General features: G+C 39.3%; 1 protein-coding gene across 1 annotated transcript; it reads left to right on the top strand.

Moving 5' to 3' along the window:
- The first annotated feature begins 235 nt into the window (after window positions 1-235).
- LOC145099229 (uncharacterized) lies at window positions 236-3,928 on the top strand. The gene is made up of 2 exons (XM_079036821.1): window positions 236-1,045; window positions 3,215-3,928. The coding sequence occupies exons 1-2, from the start codon at window positions 236-238 to the stop codon at window positions 3,926-3,928; spliced, it is 1,524 nt and encodes a 507-aa protein (XP_078892947.1).
- Window positions 3,929-21,159: the final 17,231 nt, after the last annotated feature.

Genomic DNA, 21,159 nt, shown 5'->3' with positions numbered 1-21,159 from the left:
TAGGAATACCTGTTAGGTAGCCAGGTATGACCCCGGAGGAGTCCCGGAGGATGTATTTGATAGCAGCAGATATGCGTCACAGCCTCGCTGTAATAGCCGGGCAACAGGAGGTATTGAACGAAGTGATGACAGGGATGGAAATCCTGTATCAGCATTCGATGGAGACTGCTGACACTACTAGTGCTGCTAGACGAGAGGCAGGTCATGCGATGACAACATATTATGTGCTAGAACCATGTCAGGAAGACCTAATCGCGGGCGCCCACAAAACAAAACACCCGATGTTGCTCAAGTTGTAGCACAACAGCTCTTAGAAGCAATCCCAAACATTGTTACTCAAGTGATTGCAGGACTTAATGCTAACCAAGGAAGTAGTGGAGGAAACTGGGGAAACAATGAAAGAGAATGTAACTACAAGTCCTTTATGGCCTGTAAACCTAAGGAGTTCCATGGAAAGGAAGGTTCGGTTGGATTGCTGAAATGGATTGACAGCATGGAGTCGGTCCTTCACATTAGCAAATGCCTCGAGCGCAACAAAGTTGAGTATGCAACTTACCTAATACAAGATAGGGCATTGACCTGGTGGAATACCCTAGTGCAAACCCGAGGTTATACAGCGGCATATCAGCTAACTTGGGAAGACCTAAAGAAGCTGCTGATAGAGGAGTATTGTCCCAAGGATGAACTTCAGAAGCTTGAATCTGAATTCTGGAACCACTCTATGGTTGGAACACAAATAGAGAAGTACACAGTCCGATTTCATGAACTAGCACAGCTGGTACCTCACATGGTTACTCCTGAGGAGAAACGGATAGATCGTTACATCTGGGGTTTGGCACCAGAGATTCGGGGAATGGTTACCTCAGCAAACCCAACTACTATTCAGAGTGCAGTAAGCCTAGCAAATCGACTAACCAATGATGTGATAAGGATGAGAGCATCGACAAAGGAAAGCTCTAGTAGGAAGAGGAAGCCAGCAGATCAGGGAGAGACGAAGTATGGAGGCAAGTCAGGGAGGAAGCAGAAAGTCTCAAGAAACTTTATGGTAAGAGCCCAGGAGCAAGAACCAGTGAAAACTCAAGGACAAGAAGTGCATGAGCGAAAGCAGTACTCAGGGCCGCTTCCGAAGTGCAATAAGTGTAACTTCCATCACAAGGGAGCTTGCCCGGTGTGCCAAAACTGTAAGCAAACAGTCCATTACTCGAAGTATTGTAAGCTGAATAAGGAGGGAAAAAGGACATGTTACGAGTGCGGGAGTAATGATCATCTCCGTAGAGCATGTCCTAAACTGAACAATGGACCTGGTAACAATGGACAAGGCCAAGCCAGGCAAAACTTTCAAGGAAATCAAGTTGGACAGCCAAGAGGTGTAGCCTTTGTGATTGATGCAGAAGAAGCTCGTCAGAACCCTGAAGTGATAACAGGTACGTTCCTCCTGAACAACCATTTTGCATCAGTAATATTCGATGCGGGAGCAGATAGGAGTTTTGTTTCTTTAGCATTTAGACCGTTAATTGGCTTGAAATCGGTAAAGATGAGGAATGCTTATGCTATTGAACTTGCTGATGGGTATGAAATTAGGGCTAGTGATATAATTCCTGGTTGTACTTTGAATTTAGCTGATAAACTCTTTAGCATTGACCTAATTCCTATAGAGCTAGGTAGTTTTGATGTGATAGTAGGGATGGATTGGTTATCCAAAAATAGAGCGGACATTGGTTGTTATGAGAAAGTCATCAGAGTGCCTCTCCCTAATGGAGAAACCCTTATCATACACGGTGAGAAGCCAGGAAGAAGTTTAAACATAGTATCAAGCGTGAAGGTTCACAAGTACCTGAAGAAGAATTGTATTGAATTCATGGCCCACGTGCTAGAAAGGGAACCTGAAGCTAAGAAACTCAAGGAGATTCCAGTGGTTCAAAACTATCCCGAAGTATTTTCGGAGGAATTGCCCGGTCTACCCCCTTATAGACAGGTCGAATTTCGGATAGACTTAGTTCCCGGAGCGGCACCGGTAGCAAAAGCACCATATCGCCTTGCACCATCCAAGATGCAAGAACTATCCGGACAACTTCAAGAACTTCTAGACAAAGGGTTTATTCGACCAAGTTCATCACCGTGGGGAGCCCCAGTGTTATGCGTCAAAAAGAAAGATGGTTCGTTCCGAATGTGCATTGATTACAGAGAACTGAACAAGTTGACAATCAAGAATCGATATCCCCTCCCTAGAATAGATCACTTATTCGATCAGTTGCAGGGCGCTTCTTACTTCTCAAAAATCGACCTTCGGTTAGGGTATCATCAGCTAAGAATTCACGAAGAGGACATTCACAAAACAGCATTTAGAACCCGTTATGGACATTATGAATTCTTAGTCATGCCTTTTGGACTAACGAACGCACCTGCTGTATTCATGGATTTGATGAACAGGGTCTATAGACCATACCTAGACAAGTTTGTAATTGTATTTATCGATGACATATTTGTTTACTCGCGGACCAAAGAAGATCACAATAGACATCTGAAGCTAGTGTTGGAGCTGTTGAAGGAGTAGAAATTGTATGCCAAGTTCACTAAGTGTGAATTTTGGATTAGGGAAGTACATTTTCTTGGTCATGTGATTGGCGAAAAAGGAATCCATGTAGATCCAGCTAAGATCGAGGGAATCAAGAAATGGGAAGCCCCCAAAACCCCGACAGAAATACGACAGTTCTTAGGATTAGCTGGGTACTACAGACGCTTCATTGAGAATTTCTCTAGGATTGCTCAACCATTAACATCTTTGACCCAAAAGGATAGAAAATTTCTCTGGGAAGAGAATCATGGAGAGGCGTTTCAAATCCTGAAAAACAAGTTGTGCAATGCACCAATTCTGACTTTACCAGAAGGATCAGAAAACTTTGTGGTGTATTGTGATGCGTCTCATCAAGGGTTAGGATGTGTGTTAATGCAAAAAGAGAAAGTCATTGCGTACGCTTCCAGACAACTCAAACCGCATGAGAAAAATTATACCACCCATGCTCTAGAACTTGGAGCAATAGTCTTCGCCCTTAAGATATGGAGGCATTATTTTTACGGAACCAAGTGCACCATTTATACCGATCACAAAAGCCTTCAGCATATCCTAGATCAGAAAATGTTAAACATGCGGCAGAGAAGATGGGTAGAGTTGTTTAGTGATTATGATTGTGAGATACGATATCACCCATGAAAGGCTAACGTAATAGCCGATGCTCTTAGTAGGAAAGAAAGAGTGAAACCTTCCCATGTGAGAGCTTTGGGAATGGTAATTCAGACAAGCTTGAAATCTCAAATCATTGATGCCCAGGAGAAAGCATTATTCAAAGAAAATCTTCCAGGCGAGACCTTGCATGGTTTGGAAGAGAGATTTGAAACCAAACCCGATGGAGTTCGTTATTTTAAGGACATGGTCTGGATTCCAAGGGTTAACAACCTGAGAGACATGGTACTAGAGGAGTCTCACCGATCTAAGTACTCAATCCACCCTGGAGCGGATAAGATGTACAAGGATCTTAAAGAGTACTATTGGTGGCCTGTAATGAAAAAGGATATTGCCTTGTATGTTGGGAAGTGTTTGACATGCTCAATAGTCAAAGCTGAACATCAAAAACCATCCGGCTTGTTACAACAACCTGAAATTCCCCAATGGAAATGGGAGCAAATATCTATGGATTTCGTTACCAAACTTCCTAGAACTGCTAAAGGTCATGACTCAATTTGGGTCATAGTGGATCGACTGACGAAATCTTCTCACTTTCTCCCCATTCGAGAAGATTTCAAAATGGAAAAATTGGCCCTAATCTACATCGACAAAATTGTTTCTCTGCATGGTGTACCCTATCTATCATTTCTGATAGAGATAGTCGTTTTACATCACGATTTTGGTGGATGTTACAGAAGGCACTAGGAACCAAGATAGATTTGAGCACAGCTTACCACCCTCAGACAGATGGGCAGACAGAGAGAACAATACAAACATTGGAAGACATGCTACGAGCGTGTGTCATTGAGTTCAAAGGAAATTGGGATACTCATTTGCCTCTAGTTGAGTTCTCCTACAATAACAGTTACCACATGAGTATCCAATGTGCTCCATATGAAGCATTGTATGGACCCAAGTGTCGTTCGCCCTTATGTTGGACAGAAATTGGAGACAGACAGTTGACTAGACTCGAACTTATCCAGGAAACATCTGACAAGATTGCTATCATCAAGGATAGGCTTAAAACTGCTAGAGATCGTCAGAAAAGTTATGCGGATAATCGTTGAAAACCATTAGAATTTCAAGTAGGAGACAAGGTACTTTTAAAAGTGTCGCCTTGGAAAGGGCTTGTACGCTTTGGTAAGAAAGGAAAACTAAGCCCGAGATATGTTGGACCCTTCGAAATCATTGAAAGGATTGGTCCGGTGGCGTATAAACTTCAATTGCCCCAAGAGTTAAGCGCCATTCACGACACATTCCATGTCTCCAACCTTAAGAAATGTCTAGCCGACGAAGCATTGATAGTACCCCTGGAGGAAATTAAGATCAATGATAAGCTGAACTTCGTTGAGGAACCGATAGAAATCCTTGACAGGGAGGTAAAACAACTTAAGCGGAGTAAGATCCCGATTGTGAAAGTTCGTTGGAACTCAAAACGCGGGCCGGAGTACACCTGGGAGCGCGAGGACTTCATAAAGGAAAAGTATCCACAACTTTTCCTTTGCGACGACAAACGATGACATAGAATGAATTTCGGGACGAAATTCTTTTTAAGTGGGGGATACTGTGACAACTGCCAATTCAGGTCATTCTCGGACTCATGCATCTTTATAAAAATCATTCATGCACAACATGCCATGGCCTAGTAGTATAAATTAGCTCAAAATCTTGCATAAACTAGGATCCAACTAAGGTCTAAGACTAATATACTTGATACTTACAATTCTAGTAAGTTGCTTAGATACAATAGGAAATGCCAATACTATAATTAGAATAAAGCTTCAAGCTTTGTTATAATTGAAATAGGGTATAAAACTCTAAAAATAAATTAAAACATTCTAATTATACTTCAACATGTTGTTGAATATCAAACAATATTCCAAAAATCCTAAAGAGCCAAAAATCCAAAGTTATAAATTATAAAGCTTAAAAACCTTATAAAATTTGGCTATAAACTTCCTAATATCAAATTGTTATTAATCAAATTATGAATTATAGTCAATGAAATAGAAATTAAATTACCAAGTATTAATCATAATTTATTTGTTGAAAACAAGATTTTTAAATAAATCAAATTGCTTAATAAGCATTTTTATAAAAAAATGAATGTCTTTATATAAATAATGGAGTTAAATTTTATAAAATTTGAATTAGGAGAGAGGAGGCCTAACCCACTCAAAAAATCTGGCCATCCCCTCTCCCCATGCACTCTCTTCCCAAAACTCATGATTAAACTCAAACCCACACTCCACCTCTTCTCTCTTCACTCTTCTCACTTCACTCTCTTCACACACTTCACTCTCTTCCTCTCTCTCTCTCTCTAAACTCACGAAATTTCTCTTATTTCTCTGCCAAATTTCAAGACTTTGAAGACCTTGAAGCGTTCTTACTTCTCTCAAGGTCAAAACCAAGGTAAACAACAACATCTTCTTCCATAGTTTCATGGTTAAACCTCTTTTTCTTCTTAGTCTTCTCTACTTTTCGGATTCTATGCCTTTCCATGGCTAGAAATATTTATTCTCCCCTTGTGGTTTGTAGATTCTTACCATAACACAATGCATGTGTTTGAAATGGTGAAAATCCGGGATCAAACCCATGCAAGGAGTGAAAAAGATGCACATATGATCATGTGACATCAAAATCTAATATTTCATGTTCTTCTCCATTTCTTTTATGTTCATGCATGACCAAAAGAATTTAAACCATTTCTAGTACATCTTGCATGCTCATTCATTCCATGCATGTGTTAGAAATCGGATCTTACCAAAGGCATGCATGATGTTCTTGTTGAAATACCCTAATAATGCACACAAACAAACATGCAATCTGCCAGATTAGTTTGTTCGACTTTGAACGGACATAACTCAGTCATTTCTTAACCAAATCATGATATTCTTTTTGTATTGGTTAGTTCCACGAGTTAGCTTTCAAACCCAACTGGTCTCACTGTAAAATATTAAATATCCGATTTTTGGCAGATTTTACAAAAAGGTTGCACATACAGCTCTTTTTCTGTGATCACTATTTTTATCTTGCTTAAAAAATGGCCTTAAACCCAACCATAGATCTGAGGAAAAATACCTTAGAAACTTAACATATATAGTGAATGATGGTTGAAATTTCATAGCTTAAAACCTCACTGAATGGGCTACACAAATTCATGAACTTCAGCCACATCTACACTTCATGCATTATTGCATGCAACTTTTCTTAAATTGTTTGGAATCAATCCCCTCATTTCTCTTCTGAATACATTCTTAATATTTTTACTTTTGAAAGCCCTTGCATGCATGGAATAATCTGGAAAATTTCAAAAGCTTTTGTTATGTCTTTGATTTATTAGAATTATTGCTAAAACCAAGGGCATAAATCATATAAAATACTTCCAGAGGTCAATAAATCCTAAATAAATTCATGGATGATCCATATGGGGAATAATGACCCCTAATTAAATTTCAGCAATTTTTGTTACTATTTCATATGATTTCTAATTTTATTTTGTTTTGGGCATGATAAATTACAAAACCACTTTAGAGGATGTGAAAATTGTATGTAACAATTTTTACATACCGTACCTGTGATGGGTGACTCCAGAAAATAATTTTAAGATTTTTCATCATGTCTAGCTATTTTTCCCAATTTTTGGTATTTGTAATGGTCTAAAAATGGGAAAAATAGTTCTGATTATCCAAAAGTCATGAAAATTTACCAGGGTATCATATTGTACAGTAGGAGGTTACATACAATTGTTGAGGATTTTCCTCTACGGTAAACTATTTTTCTCGTATTTTCTAAAGTTAATTGCACTAAAATACACTTAAATACACATAAATACCCAAAACCAGTTTATACATTATAAAAACCACTTTTGATATTTTTCCCAGGTTATTTATACTGTAAAATGATGTTACAAAAATTTATGGTGATTTATTTTAATTGTTTAATATTATTTCTTTAATTAATGACTATTTAAAGGAATAAAACAAGGAAAAATAGAAATACCAACTGAAAAATATCTTTTATATTTTTCCCAGCCTAGTTATCTATAGTAACAATTAAATAAAAAGTTTGGGTAATTTTGGAAACTGTTTTCCATTTATTTCAAATTTTATTGGAATAAATGCCCATAAATCATAAAATATAATTAAGCAGCTTGAAAATCCATTTTTATATTTTTCCCAGCTTAGTATTGTATAATAACAGTTAAATAAAAAGTTTGAGAATTTTTATCCCTCGAATGCTATTTTTCGTGAATTTATGTTGTTATAGAGACTTAAAAATTGGAAAATTAACCTTCCAAGGTTGTAATTAATCGCACGACTTGTAAAATTCAATATTTCAGCAAAAGTGTAATCAATTGATATAAAATCCAATACTAAAATATAAATTGGCATTTCCCTATATGTAGAGTTTAGTATATTAGCATTAGATATCGACATGGAAACTTACTAGTGCGTGTGTTTGATGTCGTAGGATCCCGGTAGTAAGACGTTGGTGCATCCCGAAGTACCGCTTGTGTCTACACAAAACATCGTGAGTATTCACGCACTCCCCTATTTTCGGTTTTTATGTTATGGGGTGGAAAAGCATGTCCAGAAAAACTACTGTTTGCATGTTGTATTTAAATTGAATTGTATCAAACATGATTGCTATTGTATTGCTATGTTTCTTTATGTATGTTTGTGACATCCCCAATTTCACGGCCAGAAAAGACCGATTTCATTTATGCTTTTTAAAATAAAATCAGAGTATTTCATTAAAAGTTTTGCGGAATTTGTCCCCAAAGTCAAACATGATAAAAATTTATCAAAACCTTGCTTTAAGAAATATATATTTTTATTTCATAACAAAACCTCGGGATGTCATGTTCCGATACAGATCAAAAGCATAAACAAGACATTATAAGCCTTACAACAGTTATTTATAACTAATGGCCTATAATCCAAAATCACTCATCATCATCATCCGACTATGCTCGGGGTCCACTACCTGTAATCATAAAAAGTTGAGTGGGTCAGGCTTGGAAGCCTGGTGAGCATATAGGGTTTTCAACCCACAATACATAAATTTATTATGTTTAAACATCAATCAGTCAACCAAATTATCCCAATTACCCATTCCCGTTATCCTCACGTTACGTCCCTAAAACAACTATCAGAAGGAACCTAGCCTAAGGATTTTCATTAGGGGTGACAACATTGCTTTCTCAGCAATTTATGTCAAATAAAACAAACACCGGGGTGACAACATTGTTTTCCTTCAACAATTTATGTCAAATAGGCACGAAGTCACATTGTCGCCAAGATTTATCTAATCGGCACGACGTCACATCGTCACCAAGATTTACTCAACAAGAACTAACAACATCGATCCCTACATACTAACTTTATACAGTGATCTTACTAGATCTAACCTAAAGAATCGATATGAACAACTAACTAACTAAACTGCTTCAGAAATCCTCTAGCAGTAAACAAGGATCGATAAAGATATTGAATGAATGGACTAAGTTTAACTACGAACCTTTGTTCGTAAAAGAAAGAACCACAAGACAATTAAGTCAGGGGTAGTTATCAATGCCTAGGCTGTGGTCTGAATATCGTGAGGTATATAACCCCCAGACGCACCCTATCCAGCATCGAACTTTGCCTAGGCTGTGGTCTGAATATCGTGAGGTATATAACCCCCAGACTCACCCCTATCCGGCATCGGAAATGAAAACACTAACTAATGCCTAGGCTGTGGTCTGAACCCCCAGACTCACCCCTATCCGGCATCGGAAAGGAAAACACTGACTCATGAAGCTCGTCCGATCACTTCACAAAAGAAACGAAGACTCCAAATCTCTTCAAAATAAAAGCATAGGGAAAATACTAATAAAGTACTCCCGTACGCTCCCGTACCCCGACACGTAATAGTGTCAAAAAGAAGAATTAACGGATGAACACATAGTTCAAAAACACCTAAGGAACATATAGTTCAAGAACACTTTATGAACATATAGTTCAAACATATGTACCGATTACGAGTCTACTAACGTTCCACTGGACTATCTAAAATAGTCTGTGGCCGTTGTCTATACTCTGTTAGATGACTAGATCATCTTAAACATCGATACCTCTCATCACTTTATTTTATCACACACCAACTAACTACCCATGGTCTACCCAACATATTTGTAGATAAATATATATATATACATATATTTATATACAGTTTAAAACTTGTATAGAATATCAACACAACAGTCACTTCAAATAAACAATTAACATATTTACACGTAACACGTATTTTAAGGTAAATACTTCATATCTATGTGTAAATTGAAAGTGAATATACACTCACTTGATTTGATGATAATCGGGCAGCAATTCGTTTCCTAAAACGATCGTTTTTAATAAAACCGGGAGTTTTATTAAGAAACCGGGCTCTGCAAAAGTCGGGCTTCGAAACCGAAAAGATAAATTTTCCGGGCCTTCGTGCACTCCGGGACTTGTTCCGGGCGTTGGAAATGATCTCGGGGCATCGGGGGAAGCGAAAATGGATAAAATATTGAAAAAGGGGTGAAAAATGGCCATTTTCCAAAAGTAGCCGGAAGATCTCGCAAGCCCTCTATTTATAGGGTAAGATCCGAAGTCGGCTTAGAAGAGGAGTCATCAGGCGAGACACGCGGCAGCAGGAGCTTCGGACAGGTATGCGAGGGTTCGGACACACGAAGGGCACGCGGCGCCTTCGGACTGGGCCAGCGAGGCTCGGATGGTGAGTCAGAAGCGAGGCGTCGGAAGATCATTGGACCGCACCCTCGGTCCAATCAGCAAGCGACACGCTGTCGGATCACATGGGCTGCATGCGAGGATCACGTGGCTACTGTTCATGCGAGGGTGACTCAGTAGATTTCGGTGACTCAGCAGGACACGTGTCACATGCGAGGCGAGGGTGACGTGGCAAAGTGTGACTATGCGAAATTTCTCGGTTTTCGCGCCAAAACTTCTAAAATCCATAACTTTCGCATATGAGCTCCGTTTTTGACGTTCTTTATATGCACGCGTAGCTAAAATTACGATCTACAACTTCCGTTTAGACTTCGTCGGCTAATTTTGACTTTAAATTTTATATTATTATTTTTAACAGACCGGGACAGGAAATCCGTTAAAAATTCATAACTTCTTCATCCGACGTCCGTTTTCGTCAGACTTTTTACCGTTGTGCTCCTAATGACGAGACCTTCAATTCTCGTTTAGGTTGTGTCGGCTAAAAATCGCTCGATCTAAAATTCGAGTTTTTAGCTGTCTACTGCTACGCTGAAATTTCGAAAAATCATAACTTCCTCATATGAAGTCAGATTTGGGCGTTCTTTTTATCGAACTTCTCGGTTTAACGAATACTACGACTTTCGTTTAGATTACTAAGGCTAAAAAGTAGTTTATCAAAAACTCACTTTTTACGACATTCAGCACCGTGCCGGTTTTGTCGCGAAACTTCGACATGTCATAACTTCTTCGTTATAACTCGGATTTCGACATTCCTTATATCCCCGAAATCCTTGTTTCGACCACTACAACTTTATGTAAAGATATCGGGCTTATCTCACACTTTAATTTTGACGCTTATTTTTATTTTTAATTAATTAAACCCTAATAATTAAGCATAAAACACATAATTCACATAAAATTCACATAATTCCTTTTCATTTCTTCTAAATGAGTTACAAAGGTTAACCTAGACCATTATGTCAATATTAATGCCTAGCCTAGAAACACGGGCGTTACAATGTCTATGCAACACGGAACATGAGAACTTATCGTACTAAGGCCCTTCCCTTATCTCTAACCATTAACTCTTTGAGCCAATGGTCATTATGGATAGCACTATTAGGAATTGACAACTCCTCACTCGCCCGAATCGCTGGAGTGCATGATACCATATTCATCTATGGAACGATAAGCATAGATCTCGATAGGGCTTCAGTCATAGGTTTGGTTGAGACTCATTGTTTGCTCATACACATACAAACTCGTTTCTCGTTATAACAATAAACTTGTATTCATTAATAGCAATCAACTTGTTTATCATTGAAGCAATGTACTTGTATTTACGAAAATCCTTATTGTACGCTCGATTTTTATAAACTTGTGATACTCACCAACTATTTTCATAGTTGACGCTCATTTTACATGCTTTTTCAGGAAGTAATTAGTAAGTGGATGTAAAGATTCATCATCATAGAGCATGCTGCATCGTGTTGAAGCTATTATGAAGCTATATTTTGAACAACGTTATTTTGAAAAACTTGTATTTTGTTACTTTTGAAGCTATGGGTTGTAAACTTTTAAATACTGCTATGGTGATGTATCTTTATCTTTTGCATTGAAACCGTTATCACTGTCATACCTTGCGTTTCCGCTTTAGCGGGGTGTGACACACGGGGTGTACGCTGTTGAGCTCAGCAGGTAGCTGCAGTCTGTACGCTACTAGACCAATTCGGGCAAGAATCTCGAAAGGTCCAATGTATCGTGGATTCAACTTTCCCCATTTTCCAAAACGAATAACCCCTTTCCAGGGAGAAACTTTTAACAGCACTCGATCCCTGACCTGAAACTCCAAGGGCTTTCGTCGTTTATCAGCGTAACTCTTCTGTCGGTCGCATGATGCTTGTAGTCGAGCTCAGATTTGAACTATCTTTTCCGTGGTTTCATGTATGATCTCCGGTCCCGTTAACATCTTGTCTGATGCTAGTTCCCTCGCTAGCTGGGTGTCATCCACCTCAACCCAACACAACGGTGATCTACACTTACGTCCATACAGTGCCTCGAAAGGAGTAACTTTGATGCTCGAATGGTAACTGTTGTTGTATGAGAATTCAACTAAGGGTAAGTGGGTATCCCAGGACTTCCCAAAGTCTATCACACATGCGCGAAGCATGTCTTCAAGCGTCTGAATGCTTCGTTCGCTTTGACCATCCGTTTGTGGGTGATAAGCAGTGCTCATGTCTAGATGGGTTCCCAGTGCTTTCTGAAGTGATTGCCAAAATGTGAAGTGAATCTACTATCTCTATTTGAGATGATAGACACTGGCACTCCGTGAAGTTTCATGATTTCACGAATGTATATTCTTGTCAATCTCTCCATCTTGTAGGATTCTTTTATTGACAGGAAATTAGCGGCTTTCATCAGTCTGTCAACTATTACCCATATAGTGTCCAATCCATCTGACGTCTTGGGCAGCTTGGTCACAAAATCCATAGTAATCCTTTCCCATTTCCACTCGGGAATTACTGGTTGCTGGTATTCCACCTTTACTTTGGTGCAAGTAAGGCATTTGCTAACATAGGTGGCAATCTCTGCCTTCATGTTAGGCCACCAATAATGTTGTTTAATATCCAAGTACATTTTGTCCGAACCCAGATGGATGGAGTATGGTGTCTTGTGAGCTTCATTCATGACTACTTCCCTAAATCCTGCAAGTTTAGGGACCCAAATACGGTTCATGAAACAATATACTCCGCCCTCTTTCACCTCGGGATTCTTCTCCATTCCACGTAACGCTTCGCTTGTTTTGTTTTCCGCCTTCATGGCATCTGAATGGGCTGCCCTGATCTGAGTGGTTAGGTGAGATTGGATGGTTATTGAGAGAGTTTTCACACGATGATTAGAGTACTCTTTCTGGCTCAAGGCATCAGCTACCCCATTAGCCTTGCCTGGGTGGTACTTGATTTCACACTCATAATTGTTTAATAGCTCACCCCATCTTCGTTGCCTCATATTAAGCTGTTTTTGATTCAAGATGTGCTGGAGACTCTTGTGGTCCATGAAGATGGTGCACTTCGTACCATAAAGGTAGTGCCTCCAAATTTTTAGGGTGAAGACCACTGCTCCCAATTCTAGATCGTGGGTTGTATAATTCACTTCGTGTGTCTTTAGTTGCCGGGACGCGTAAGCTATCACTTTTCCACGCTGCATGAGAACGCAACCTAAACCCTGATTTGAAGCATCATAACAGACTACGAAGTCTTCCGTTCCCGCTGGTAGTGATAGTACTGGGGCACTATAGAGTGCTTGCTTCAGAGTTCGAAATGCAGCTTCTTGTTTGTCTCTCCATTTGAATGGTATGCCCTTTTGTGTAAGAGAGGTAAGTGGCTTGGCGATCTTAGAGAAGTTTTGAATGAACCTCATGTAGTAACCTGCTAGACCTAAGAATTGGCGAATTTCTATGGGTGTTGTCGGGACTGCCCATCCTTCAATGGCTTTGACCTTAGAAGGATCCAAATGTATTCCTTCCTGACTAACAACATGACCCAAAAAGTTCACGCTACGTAGCCAGAACTCACACTTGGAGAGTTTTGCGTATAGCTTCTCAGTTCGCAGGGTATTCCAGAATTTGTCAGAGATGTTGCCCATGCTCTTCTTCGCTTTGAGAAAAAACTAGAATGTCGTCAATGAAAACAGTAACAAAGTTGTCGAGGAATGGTTGGCAGATTCGATTCATTAGGACCATGAATGCAGCAGGGGCATTCGTTAGATCGAAGGGCATTATGACAAATTCATAATGTCCGTAACGAGTTCGGAAAGCAGTTTTGGGAATATCCTCTTCCCGGACCTTGAGTTGATGGTACCCGGATCGTAGATCTGTCTTAGAGAAGTAACTAGCTCCTCGGAGCTGGTCAAATAGATCGTCGATTCGTGGGAGTGGATAGTGATTTTTGACAGTGAGCTTATTTACTTCTCTGTAATCAATGGACATCCTAAAAGATCCGTCCTTCTTCTTGACAAAGAGGACTGGGGGTACTCCAAGAAGATCTTCAGGAAATATGTCTGGGAATTCACATGCTACAGGAATGTATTGAAAGTTAACCTCTTCCTTCGTTTTATCCACTATGTGCGCCAGGAACGTGAAATCATTCTTTCGCAGATGCTTCTGTGCCTGGACGCACGAGATGAGACGAAGGTTCGTGTTGGGTTTGTCTGCGTAAATAACTAGGGTTTCATGATTTGGAAGGTGAAGGCGAACGACCTTCTCGCGACACATAATTTCAGCTTGGTGGGGGCGTAACCAGTCCATGCCAACAATCACATCAAAACTCCTAATGGAAACAAACATTAAATTTATTCGAAAGACGTGTTGATTTAGGGCTAGGGTACATCCGATATAGATTTCCCCAGTGGATTCTGTTTTCCCATCGGCCATTTCCACCGTAAAGGTTTCATTTAGCTTCCGGGGTGGTTGTTTTAACAAATGCTTAAACTTATTGCTCACAAAACTTCATTCTGCTCCGGTATAAAATAGGATGTATGCATAAGTATGGTTTAGGAGGAACGCACCGGTAACGATAGCGGGATCCTGAACCGCTTCTCCCTGATCCATGGTGAGCACCCTTCCTGTTCCTCCATTTCTGGGATCGTTGTTGTTGGGGCAGTTTCGACGGAAATGCCCAGTCCTTCCACATCCATAGCAGGTGTGGCTAGGTCCTGCATTGTTGCCGCCATTGTTGGTGTTGTTGTTGTTGTGGTTATTGTTGTTGTTGTTTCCCTGTTGTTGGTTCTGAGGAGGGTAGGTTCTGCAATAATTTGCCATGTAACCCTTCCGATTGCAACTGTATCCTGCTACCGACTCTAGTAGAACGACGATGTAAGACGCCATAAGAAATGACATTTGGCACCCGTAGACTTACAAGTCCCACTGTAGCGAGCAGCAAGGTGTAGGATAGTCAATCCAGTATAGATCTATATGCAAACTAATACGCTCCCCAATAAAGGAGATTTTAGATACAAAAACGGTCATGGCAGGTAGTGCCATGCTCCGTTTAACAGTTCACATAACTGCATGGATGTGCATGTAATTAATGTGCTAACTGTAAAGTGTACTCTTTCTCTGTCTAGCCTGTATGTACTGTAATGTCCTGCGTGTGCTAGCTGTAATGTATGTTCTCTCTCTATCTAGCATGTATAGTAATTTATTGTGTGTACTAGCTGTAATGTGTGTTCTCTCTATCTAGCATGTATAGCAATGTACTGTGTGTACTACTCGTACTGACTCATGAATGAACTGACTCATTATATGTTTCATTGTGCTAGTAGTAGTATTAGTATCTTCCTATGCTACCCCTATGGTAGCTTACTAGTAATGTATGATCATGTTTGTCAAACCCTTGCAACCCAAAGGTGTGGAACTGGTTGAAAGAACTTTAATGTCTATATATGTATACATAATATATATAACTAATATTTTGATGCCCTAAAGCCACATCCCAACGAGGAAAAGGAGATAAAGCGAGCTGGCCTTCCTAAGTCCTTTAGACATTGCTTATATGACTATACATACATAGGCATGCATTTGATAATAAGTATAAAAGAGTTCAAGTAAAAGTATTTGACAAGTATAAGCGTTTGTAAAACAATTTGAAGTAAAACAGTTTAGTAAACAGTTTGAACAGTAAGAAAAATCACTGGTTTTGTAGTTATTAATCACATGTGATTGATGTAATAACTATAAGTATTTAACTTGTATCCCCCCCATAAAAGCATTTAAAAACATTTAAACTATTGATTAAAGGGTATGAACGCACCTGTAGCGAGTGGTATGGATGAACTGAAGATGTAGGATTGCTAAGTGCCAAGTGAAGTCTTGAACACACTCTATGATCCTAGTTAACATATAATTTCACATATATGTATCCAATTAGTCTTTAAACTCCATTAGCGAAAGGCTAGTGTGTTTGGGGTTCAAGGAAAACTCCATTAGGTAGTTTACGGTTTTGTGGTCACAACCAAAAGAGTTTAGGGTCATAAACCCTTGAGTTTACGGCCGTAAGCTCACACACTTTTGACCATTTGATGTTTAAATCCTTAAAAAGTCCCTAGAAGCTTTTCTACTTGAAGTATGTGACTAAGAAAGGAACTAGGGCACCATTTCACTCCTATTTGGAGTTTACGGTATCTAAACCATTTTCCTTTGAGTTTACTACCGTAAACTCATAAGGTTTATGGTATTTTGGGGTTTTCAAGTCCTTAGCTCATCAAATTATAGATCCATGTTAGTTACTAAGGCATAGGAAGGGACTAAGCACACTTTGGCTCCTTTACTTGGTGTTTACGGTTTAAGAACTTCTTGAACCGTGAACACCTTGTTCTTGGTGTTCTTTGGACATTTTCTGGATGTAAAGATGTATAACAAGCTTTATAAGACTCTAGGATAAAAGTACTTACTATATGGAAGCTTGAAAGGAGTTAAAAGTCCAAGAACACTAGTATGTGTTCTTGGTGTTCTTGGTGAAAAAGGAAGAATCAACCTTTTGGAATGATTTCACGGTTAGAAGAGTGTTAAAACACTAGATTAAGACATAAAATCAGTTAAGAAAGCTAGAATAAGTTACTAGTTTGAAGATCTTGAAAATCTTTTGGATGATACTTGAGAGAGAAATGGGTTTGGATCTTGAGTTTTTGGAAAAAGTGTAAATAATGACAAGTTCTCATATATATACTCTCAGATTTAGGGTTTTTTGGCAGAAAATATTTTATTCAGGCAGTAAACTCTAATTTCTTAGAGTTTTGGAATAACAGTGTTGCACAATAACCTAGTGCATCCTCTCTCCATATATCTCTAAAGTGTGAATCCTAAAATACTCAAAATTATTCTAAAAAGTCTGAAAATTTACAGTAACTGTTCTGGCTTCTATTGACTTGATATGTTTGTACAGAATAGAAATTTCGGGTTGTCACATCATCCCTTCCTTAGAAGGAATTTTGTCCCGAAATTAGAATTTAAGAAAATAAGTAGTTACAAATAACTAAGTAAAAAGACAAGAATATTTTAGTTTCATCTGATCCCCAATCTCCCAAGTAAATTCCGGTCCTTGCTTGGCGTTCCAGCGAACCTTCACTATCAGGATACGACTTTGCTTCGTCTGCTTGACCTCTCGGTCCATGATCTCTACTAGTTCTTCCACGAAGTTGAGGCTCTCGTTGATCTCGATCTCGTCGAGTGGGATAACAAGAGTCTCGTCGGACAGACACTTTTTCAAGTTCGATACGTGGATGGTAGAATGTACGTTACTTACTTCACGTGGTAAGTTAAGTTTGTAAGCTACAGGGCCGATTCTGGCAAGAATCTCGAAAGGCCCGATGTACCTTGGATTTAGCTTTCCACGCTTTCCGAAGCGTATCAAGCCCTTCCAGGGTGAGACCTTCAATAGAACACGGTCACCCACCTGGAATTCCAACGGTTTCCTACGTTTATCAGCGTAGCTTTTCTATCAGTTTCTGGTGGCTTTCAATCGTTCGCGGATCTGAACGATCTTCTCCGTCGTTTCCCGTATGATCTCCAGATCCGTGAGAGTGCTGTCAGGAACTCGTCCTTTAGCTAACCGGGTATCACCCACCTCAGCCCAACACAAAGTGGATCTGCACTTTCGGCCAAAGAGGGCCTCGAATGGAGTAGCCTTTATGCTCGTGTGATAACTGTTGTTGTAGGAAAATTTGAAAAAGGGTAAATGAGTATCCCATGCTTTCCCGAAGTCGATCACACAGGCTCTCAACATATCTTCCAAGGTTTTGATAGTTCTCTCACTTTCCCCGTCGGTCTATGGATGGTAGGTTGTACTCATGTCCAGCCTAGTTCCTAAGGAACTTTCTAACGACTGCCAGAACCTCGAAGTGAATCTACTATCTCTGTCTAAGATAATGGATGAAGGAATACCGTGCAATCGTACAATCTACCTAATGTAAGTTCTTGTTAGTTTCTCCATCTTGTATGTTTCTTTGATCGGCAGGAAGTGTGCAGACTTGGTCAATCTGTCGACGATGACCCATATGGTATCAAGTCCACCCGTTGTCTTGGGCAACTTGGTTATGAAATCCATAGTTATCTGCTCCCACTTCCATTTCGGTATCTCAGGCTGTTGTAATAGATCAGAGGGTTTTTGGTATTCGACCTTGACCTTTGCGCAAGTAAGGCATTTACTCACAAAGGTAGCAATCTCTGCTTTCATGTTGGGCCACCAGTATAACTTTTTAAGATCCAGATACATGTTATCTAAACCCGGGTGCACGAAATAACGAGTTTTGTGTGCCTCGTTCATGACCAAGTCTCTGAAACCACCGAGTTTCAGGGTCCAGATCCGATCCATGAAATAATAAGCCCCGCCACCCTTAATTTCCATGTTCTTATCTATCCCTCTTAGGGATTCACCCGCCACGTTTTCAGGCTTCAAAGTGTCGAGCTGAGCCGCCTTAATTTGTGTGGAGAAGTGCAAATGGATAGTCATAGTCAATGATTTAACTCTACGAGCAGAATATTCCTTCCGACTTAGGGCGTCAACAAGTACGTTGGCTTTACCCAGATGATAACGAATTTCGCATTCGTAATCACTGAGTAGCTTGACCCACCGTCGTTGTCTCATGTTGAGCTCCTTCTGGTCGAATATGTGTTGTAAGCTTTTGTGGTCCGTAAAGATAGAGCTCTTCGTTCCATACAAGTAATGTCTCCAGATCTTCAGAGCAAACATAACTGCTCCTAGTTCAAGATCGTGGGTCGTATAGTTGACGTCATGTGTCTTCATTTGTCTCGAGGCATAGGCGATGACCATACTGTTGGGTTTTGAGCATTCTAACACTCCTAAGTGTACATGCAACCCTAAATACCTTGGATCTATGTTTTCTCTATTATACATGCAAATAAGAACTTCCAAGGTATTATCCTAATCTAGCATACAAAACAATGACTATAGCAAGTTAGAATACATACCTCTTTGATGTAGAAAGTCTTCATGAAGCTTGAGTGCCTAGCCCCAATAGTGTGGAAGCCTCAAATGGAATCACAATCACCAAAACACTTAGAATAACTTGAGAGAATTCTACAACTCATGAAATCGGCTAGCCCTTTCACTTCACACACTAGTGGCCGATTTTGGTCAAGAATAAGATGCTTATATAGTTAGGGTTACACCATGTAAACCCTAATTGACATGGCCTTTCATTTCCATGATCCATGGGTACAAATACACCATGGAGCATCCATGGACCATCCTATGGGTTTTAGCCCAACTTGATTATCCATGGAGCATTAGCCCACTATACAAGTATGGATGATTTACACAATCAACCCATATATTTAATTAGTCTTCTTTTGATCACTTAATTAATCCTAGATTAATTCTTGATCAATACTAATTAAATAATCTTATTACTCTTATTATTAATATACTAGAACTTATAATATATTAATAACCATAAGTGTCTTATTTCTCTCATTATAGTCTATCCAAGTGCATGATGGTATGCAACCCAAATGGACCATGCCGGGTCGGGTCAAGTCTTACCAATTATAGTTATGGACTTATACATTAATCCAACAATCTCCCACTTGGATAAGTCTATAACTATTATTGCATATGACTTCAGGAACCAACTGGCAATCGTAGCTCTCAAAATCTTCTGTCGAACTTTGACCTTGTAGATGAACTCTGACCTTTGTCAATGACTTGTCCATTAGATAAGGGATCATATATTCCTCCATTCTAGATATCATATGGACTGAGACATGGATTATAATCATTCTCTCTGTCCATTTGTTGTTTCCCGATTTGCGATTTATGACGACTGACTAATTGAACAAATCAAATCAGTCCTAGCCCGGCCGAGCACTTCCATTTGTCATCATCAAATCATCGAGGGGCCCACAGATATCGCTTTTATCCCGAAGGTAAAAGGAACGGATAAACTTCGACTCATATGGCTTGTTCTACTACTTGTTGAATCATACACAAAGGCACGTTTTATAACACCGAGTTACCGTATGCGTTTTCGTGCAATCAATGTACTATCAACTCATAGTAACAACTCATATCTCTAGGTTTGAAGAATATAAGATATTATCGTCTCATGATCACTCGTGATAAAATCCATGAAGTGATTCCAATGAGCGCGGGTTGAATCCAATACGCAGAACTTATGAGCACTCATGAGTGTTGTAGCCCTTTGTCCAACACCTTAGACCTCTACAAGCCAACCCATGACAGTCTTAATTCATATCTACTTCCAACATATGACCGACTGTGGATGGTTTGAATAACTTAGTCATTTCGGAAGAATAGCCCAGTTTATTCGGGAAGTCAAAAAATGCAAAATGAAACACAATAATAATTGAATCCAATATGGTATCAACTCTTTGAACATAAATAAAACACCTTTTATTTATCACCATATGATTACACATTATTCATTGTATACTGTTTCAGCTATCAACTTTATTCTTGAATTTAAAACAATAGTTGTCCCATGCTCCAAGCATGTACACTATGTTTTCTTAAACACTAGTCATGCCATACACCAAGTATGCATACTATGTTTGTCTATGATCTTTACTTTGTGAACTAGATCAATTGAACATAACTTCAATGATTCTCTTTTCACACTCCCAAATCCTTACCGCAAATACAAGAATTCCAAATTCATGCCATTTACTGAAATCTGTTAGATTCTAAACTTATATGCATTGAACCTCTTGTAACGATTATGCACAAACTCACAAAGACTTGGCAACAATCATTACAGAGTATTCCAAAGGAGATCAACTCCTTGGAAACATCCTTCTTGCATTAAGTTTCCTTAATCTTACACAGATTGAAAATTCTAACTTTGAAACATTTCCAGATTCCATTTTGACTATCACTTCTGAACAAGAGTTGCCTCCTTACAGATTATGTCAATATGGTCCTTCCAGAATTACCACTATACTTCCAATTGTCCTTGAGTAAACAATCTTTGGTAAACCTTAGATTGTCCTCGACAATTGTTTAATCCTTTTAGTCATATCCAGTTCTAAACCTTTTCCCTCCTTAATGCCCCAGGCATTTGGAAAATTTTAGAAAGGATGAATATAGCACATGTAATCGATCCTATATCCGAAGCATATGGGACACGATTCATGATGTCTCACATAAA

Source organism: Lactuca serriola, chromosome 4 (genome assembly GCF_051521515.1).
Source record: "Lactuca serriola cultivar US96UC23 chromosome 4, Lser_US96UC23_V15, whole genome shotgun sequence".
NCBI classification, from domain to species: domain Eukaryota; kingdom Viridiplantae; phylum Streptophyta; class Magnoliopsida; order Asterales; family Asteraceae; genus Lactuca; species Lactuca serriola.
This window is presented reverse-complemented; position numbering and strand designations above follow the sequence as displayed.